General features: G+C 50.3%; 1 protein-coding gene across 1 annotated transcript; it reads right to left on the bottom strand.

Moving 5' to 3' along the window:
- Positions 1–1,739: 1,739 nt before the first annotated feature.
- LOC115642173 (zona pellucida sperm-binding protein 3-like) lies at positions 1,740–6,892 on the bottom strand. Its single transcript, XM_030545624.1, has 9 exons — positions 6,467–6,892; positions 4,912–5,030; positions 4,727–4,830; positions 4,106–4,283; positions 3,885–4,005; positions 3,703–3,794; positions 2,236–2,381; positions 1,988–2,095; positions 1,740–1,911 (listed from the first exon to the last, which is right to left on the bottom strand). The coding sequence occupies exons 1-9, from the start codon at positions 6,872–6,874 to the stop codon at positions 1,823–1,825; spliced, it is 1,365 nt and encodes a 454-aa protein (XP_030401484.1). The 5' UTR covers positions 6,875–6,892; the 3' UTR covers positions 1,740–1,822.
- Between the last annotated feature and the right edge of the window lie 309 nt (positions 6,893–7,201).

A 7,201-nucleotide genomic window follows, 5' to 3' on the forward strand; every position in this document is an offset into this window, starting at 1 on the left:
GCTGCTAGGTCAGGTTCAGAGGGACTCTAAATAGATGTAAGTCCCATGGGGAAGGGCCAGATGAGAGGAGCTAAAGGCTATGCAACAGGTGGTCTGTTAAAGTTGGCTCCACCTCTATTTTGACTTTCCAACTTCTTGCCTCTCCTCAGCATTAGTGTCACTAGTGCATATCCTTATACAGCAGGAAAGTGCATCAAAGTCTGAGTGATCAGAACTCACAAGTGGACTGAAAAGAACTCTGTGGCACCTTATAGACTTGAAAAGAACTCACAACTGTCTGAAAGAGATAGAGACCAGCCTCGTGTCTCAGTATAGAGTGATAGGGAGAGCAAGTTTAGTTTGGCCTGTTGTCAAATCAAGGTCATGCTAGGGTGGACTTTAGCTCACAGGGACTGTTTCAGCTATGAAGTGCTTGTGTTCCATGACCTCTAGCCCTCTCTCCCCACAAGGTGGCAGTGGAGGATAGGATTTCCTTCCTCACTGTCGCATTCTGCAGCTTAGGAAGAACAGCTTTAGCACCTTCCAGTTTGCAACTGCCCCAGCCATAGGCTAATCAAACAATTCTAGTGGTTACACACTGGCACTTTAGAGAGCTTGCTGGGGTAGGGGAGGATGAAGCAATCTGGCTGTTTCAGACCACTTCCTTCCCCCAGTTACAGTGGAGCACGCCTTGAAACAACAAGGTGATGCAGTTGAAGAAAAAAATAAGGGGGGGGGGGCGGGGGCAGGACAACCAGAGTAAGATCCAAGAAACATCTCTCTTGGCTCAGCTTTGATGATGCCCCAGCTGGAGCATGGGGGCCAGTTCTGGAAAGGTGTGTACAAGAGTTCAGAGCTATGAAAGCGTTAGAAAACCTGGCCCTGGTGGAAGGATTAGAAAGTTGCACATGTTCAGTTTTGAGAAAAAGACTGAGGGGGCACTTGATAACCCCTTTTTAACAGGCTGTAGCCAATCTGAAGACAAGGATCAATTGTTCTTGCCCTACCTTCTATGGATGTAGAAAAGTAATGGGCAACAAGGGAGATTTTCCTAATAAATAATCTAAGACTTTCTAACAGAAAGGGGAGTTAAGCTCTGGAACAGACTGCAAGAGGCTGTGGCATTCCTATTGCCGGAGTTTTTTTTAGGAACAGATTGGACAAACCCCTATCAGAGATGATCTAGGTTTACCTCTGCCTCAGCCGGGGGCGTGCGAGAACGAGACTAGATGACTTCTTAGAGGTCCCTTCCAGTGCTACATTGTTTGTTGCTGCAGGTATGTACAGAAGGGACGGACTTGGGGTAGTTGATGTAGTTAGCTCTCATTAGTATGAGGATAGCCTCTGTTGGCAATGCTTGGGATAAATTACATGTATTTATGGTAGGCCAAGTTTTAGAGCCAGTGCAGAGAATATATAGCCAGTTCCCATCTCATTCAGTAAAAGCTGAGCAACCAGATCACTATTAGATTTTAAAAACAACACACACACACACACACAACACCCACCCCACATCCTGTCTCCATTATAGAGTTAGGGTCAGCTGCAGCTCTCTCTGTCCTGCTAGCCAGGCATTATGCATCTCCATTACCCGTTCACACCACTCCTCCCCCTCCCGCGCCGGGTAGTTTCATCATAAGAGGAGTATGCCTTCCCCCCCCCCGCCCCGCACAGCTCAATCCACAGAGTGCATTCTCCTCCCCGCTAGGGAGGAGGAATTCAGCATTAGCACAGAATCCCATTGTCACGCTTTATTAGAGAAGTCACAACAGAAAAGCCAAGGAAGCAAGCAAACAGTCACTTTTGTTGCCTAAGAGAACAATTAAGACAAGAAAGGTTAGAGCTACAGCCATAGCCATGGAAACCAGGCCAGAGCTATGGCTGCTGCCATGGAAATCAGGCCCACCTTTATGCCCTGCTCCTCTGCAGCACCTGTGGAGAAACAATAAGGCCATTAGAACTGAAACCATGGGCATTTCAGCCTTGTCACATCTTGCAGATCCCTTACCCTGTGGTACTTCCAGATGATGTTCTAAGAGACCCTTTGAGCCTTGATTGAGAATGAACAGTGGTCCAACCACAACATCAGCCTGATCTTCTCTCCCCCAGGAGTCACCTGGATAGAGGATGGAAGAGAAACTCACCAGTAATACCTTAGACACTGAATTTGGAATGGAGCCCCATAGGAATAGCCAGAGCTGAACCTGACAGTTTGAAGTATTTGTATGCACACACACACACCCCAACAGACCTTACCATGCCTGGGGGGCACATCTCTCTGGAAGCGCCTCCCTGACCATCTCTCCAGAGGGTTCATACTCCTGGACTGTCCTCCAACCAGCCCACAGTTCCCTGTCTCACAGCAGCTGCAGATCTGTCTGGTGCCTTCCACTGGAGACCAGCTGGAATAGAAGGAAGACGATTACTCATTTATATCACACACACCCCTACCTTCCTGAATTAAGTGAATACAGAAAGACTGGCACTGAAGGGAGCCTAGAGTGAAGATTTTCTATATCAGAAATGCAAATCCTGCATAAGGGACCCCCCTACCCTTCTCCAGCACCCCACAAAAATGATCTTGACCCTGAGCAGGGGTGGCATGTTTGTAGAAATTTTGGTGGTGCCCAGAACCTGCCCCCCTCCAAACTCCATCCACCACCTGCCCAAGGCTCTGGGATGGAGTTTGAGGTGCAGGCCCTAGACTGGGGATTGGGGTGCAGGGATGAGGGCTGTGGCTGCAGATGAGGGGTTTGGAGTGTGGGAGGGGGCTCAAGGCAAGAGCTCTGGCTGGGACTGGAGATAAAAAGGTGTTTGGGGTGCTGGAGGGGCTCAGGCAGAGGGTCAGGGTGTGGGGCGGATGAGGGCTCTGGCTGGGGGGTGTGGGCTCTGGGGTGGGGCAGGGCTAGGAATGAGTTGGGGTGCAGGCAGGCTGCTCTGGGACAAGAGCCAGAGAGGATGACTCCCACCAGCCCTTTCCCTGCTGGCAGCAGCAAGTTCTGGGTAAGTTGCCCCCTCGCCTTCCTCCCCAGCAGCACACTGTCACCATAGCCTCACTAGGGGTGAGGGATAGGGCTGCCTCCTTGCATGGGGCAGGAGCAGTGACTTCAGGCAGAGCCTCTCCCCCCCTCGTGCTGCTGGAGGGTCCTGCCAGAAAAAGGAAGGGTTTGAGGGGGGAGGGCAGGCTCAGTCAGTCTGCCCTGGCAGTGGAGAAGGGGGGCACTAGGACCCTGCAGGAGGCAACATGGAGCTGCACAGGGAAGAGATAGTCAGTGACTCTCTGCCTGGGAAAGAGAAGCAGGGGGCAGGGGCAGCGAGTCAGGGCTGCGGGACACTCAGGGGAGGGGCCGCAAGTGGACATCCGGTCCCACATATTGCAGGAGCTCAGCCCCTAGGCTCTGAATATTGATCGTGCCCGAACATCATGTGGGTATGGAACTCGCTGCCTATGACCCTGGGAGCAGTTACCCAACTCCTCAGAGCACATCACGTGTCAGATGTGTAAATCCAGTGACTGATGTCACAGCTGACCTATATCAGTCATATCCTTGGTGCACAGGCAGCATCCTTCAAAATAGGGCCCCAGCCCAAAGAGTCCCTGGACCAAACTAGGTCCTATATTCAGAAAGGATCCAGAGGCTGGGCTCATGCTTAAAAGCCATACAGTAGGTCAGATCTCCACTGTCTCATTAAATGCTCATGTTTTGTGCTCCAGCTACTCACATGTTGCCTGCTTTGTTGAAGGAACAAGCCTTGTTCAAGGCATCTGGGGCTTGTTCAGTTGCGGTGACTTTCAGATGGCAGGTGATATAGATCTGAAGGGAAAGAGGAATAGAGGAGTTAGACGCACACAAGGGGACAGCAACATCTGTTTAGTCTGGATTTAGAGGAAGGAACAATCTCACCAAGTCACTGGCATCTCCTGCAAACCTGAACACATCCACCATGAACTGCAGTGTGTCCTGCCTGGGCCTGGGGGATACAAAGGCTGAGGTGGTGTCATCTGATCTCCCATCCACCAGGCAGCTAGACACAAGAGTCATAGTCAATAAGGTGCTAACCATGTACATAGATCCTCACCAGCTACAGCAGTAAATATCCTCTAAAAGAAGTCCCCAGCTCTTACCCATTGAAGTCAATGACAGCATAGTGGGGAGAGGAGTCCCTGTCTGGGTCCAGGGTTGCCACACAGCTGTCCACAAAGAGCCTCAGAGCCACATGGTTCCCAGTGCGGACATCAGCTTGGATATGCATGACCTCTCCCAGCTGGAATCCATTGGAGGGTCTCTCAGCGCTCCAGTCATCTGCAAGGCAAGTTCACCATGAGCACCACAGGCAGATGGTATGGTTCCCTATAGACCCCTAGCTCCTGGGCCAGCATGGAGAGGAGTTGCTGCCTTTGGAGGAGGAGATGCAAAGGGTCTGGATGGAAGACAGGCAGGTAAGAACTGCAGGTGGGAATGCAAGCTAGTGCGATATCCCCACAGGAGAGAAGCCTCGAATGTAATCAAACTGGGGACAAGCGAAGCTGGCTGGGAAATACTGCATCGTCTGTGTATTATTCAAGCTCTGCCATCCAAGTCTCCTTCCTGCAGTACGGGGTCAGTGGCCAGTGCCGAGAGCTACTCAGCTTTGTACTGAGTCCTAGTGCTCCAGGAAAGCTCCCAACCCCTTTGAAGTTAGAGAGTGGTCTAATGTAACAGATATTGGCATGTCTGACTAGAGGGTGACAGGACCTCCCACCTACCATTCATCAGGCGCAGAGAGAAATCCAGCCTCTCCTCTGCAGACAGGGTAGAGCTGAAGGGAACCCACGTTGGCTTGATGGCTCTGCTGCTCACATTGTCCTTCCTGGGAGAGGTAGGCCCAGTGGTTAAGACCGACCCCAGAATGGCCATGAAGTACAAGGACAGGATTAGAGTCTCACCTCACCTGGGATAATGACACTCAACAGGAATCACAGCCGCACTGGTTCTCTGGATCACTGGGTTGCTGGCAGGGGTTGGGTTGTAGAACAGGTTTGTACTGTAGACTAGGGAGTTCGGGGTCATCTGGGAAGAGGCAGATGTTGAAAGGCTCACATTAAGATTGGTATTTCCCCTCTGCTTTAGAGGGGTTTAATGAAGAGAGTTCACAATAGCCCCATGTTTCCAACCTGCTCAGTTACATATTGCACACAAGGCAGGTATCAGGAAGCGAAGGGTCAATTCGAAAGGCAACTGAAGGGGAATTTAGAAAGCCTCTAAGCTGGAAGAATTCACACTGTGGGGGCCTTTTGGACATACATTGATGCCAGCTTAGACTCAGTCACACATTGGCACAGACAGAAAGGAAGGTAGGGTAAAGGGCATGTTTGAATCCTAAAGCAAGTTCTGTCCCCCCATACAAGCCTTAGTGATCACAGACCCAGAAATTTGAGTCTTTGTGCTGCTAAGACTTGAGAGGACAGTAAATTAAGCTTTGTTATTTGTTAGAGGTGAATTGAGTCAATGCAAGGCTCGTGCACTAGATACACCCTATTTTGAGGGCTTTAGTCATGAATTTTGCCTCAGCAGTAAGTTGTTAGTAACTATAGTATATCAAGTATCAGAGGGGTAGCCGTGTTAGTCTCGATCTGTAAAAGAAGCAAAGAGTCCTGTGGCACCTTATAAACTAACAGACATATTGGAGCACAAGCTTTTGTGTGTGAATACCCACTTTGTCAGATGCAGTATATTAAGGCTCACAATGAGAGAGCAGAAACAAAACTGCAGATGATGTAACTAACCAATGGCTCAAACTGCAAGTGGTCCCAGCAGAGCTATATAAGAACTAGAATTTGCATCCCACCAGAGATTTTGTATTTTTGAAGAGGGGTTTTGTTCCTAACTGGAACAATCACAACCTCTTATCTTCTCATCAGCAGATCTCAAAGCACTTTATAAAGGAAGTAGCTATCATTCCTTAGCCCCAGTGTACAGATAGGGAAACTGAGGCACAGAGCAGGGAAAGTGACTTGCCCTTCATCACCCAGTAGGTGAGAGTCCCACTCCAGCACCACTCTGCCTTTCAGATTGGGAATGGTTAATGAATTTGCATGCCATCCTTGTCAGCATGGGCCTCACACAAGGAGACCAAGTAGTAGACCAATGAGAGATTTGGTACCAGCCAGTCACTACAAAACATCTTCTCTAGAAGGATTCTCTCCCTGTAGCCTTCCTCCCAGATTTTGGAGCACACAACACAGCTTACCATGCTTCTGTACAATCTACATTCCCATTGGCTCGGACAGGACTTATAGCCAGGTCCTGAGACACACACAGCTGCACACCACCCACAGTCATCAGGTCACAAGCACAGAGCTAACAGTTCTTTAAGGGACTGCACAGAACACTTCACATATGTCTAGAAGACCAGATGCAGAATTATACATACAAAGCAGAGGAGTTGGCACTCTTGACACTTCCCACCCCAACATGGCAAGAAGGGGCTTCCGAGGGATGCTTACCTGCAAGGTGCTGCCACATTCATGGAGCCCAGCTGCAAAGGTCACTGTGTTCTCTGCAGCATTAAGGGACATGTACTGGCAGGCAGCTGAGCCAAGACTCAGGTCAGCAGCTTTGATCAGTTGCCCTGTCCCAAACAGATCCCTGTGCACAGTGATCACCATCTGAGCCTCCTCACACTGCACTGTGACAGGCTGCAGCGGGGACACAGCCCTGAACTGGGACGCATCAACCTGAGCCCAGGGGTAGGGCTGGGCAAGAGAGGGCACATAGGCTTGTCTGCGAGGTGGCTCAGCCCTCGGGGTGGGTCTCCAGATGGCTGAATCACTCCTAGAGAAATCCCAGGGATTGAAACAGGTCACCCCACTGACTGCCCAACATAGGAGGGCAAAGCCCAGGCTGTACCCCATTCTACCTGCCTGCAGCAAACCCAGCCTGGAAGGAAACAGCTACTCTCGGGCCCTTTATACTTTGACCTAAAGCCAGCTCACAGCTGCCCAGATAATTAACACCCTCCCCTAGACTGCAGGCAGCCAGGGCCCAATCACAGCCACTGCCCTGACCCTGGGGCAGGGAAAACAGTGAGAATCAGACCCAGCTGGCCATCATGGCCTGTTCTCTAAACTGTCCAAGGTAACAAACATCCCACACTACCAGTTACACACAATTGTTTATAGATGGCATCGGAAGTTGGAGACAAATAGGCAGACGCACAGTGAATTGTTTGGGTGAAAAGA

This window comes from Gopherus evgoodei, unplaced genomic scaffold (assembly GCF_007399415.2).
Source record: "Gopherus evgoodei ecotype Sinaloan lineage unplaced genomic scaffold, rGopEvg1_v1.p scaffold_38_arrow_ctg1, whole genome shotgun sequence".
Lineage (NCBI taxonomy): Eukaryota > Metazoa > Chordata > Testudines > Testudinidae > Gopherus > Gopherus evgoodei.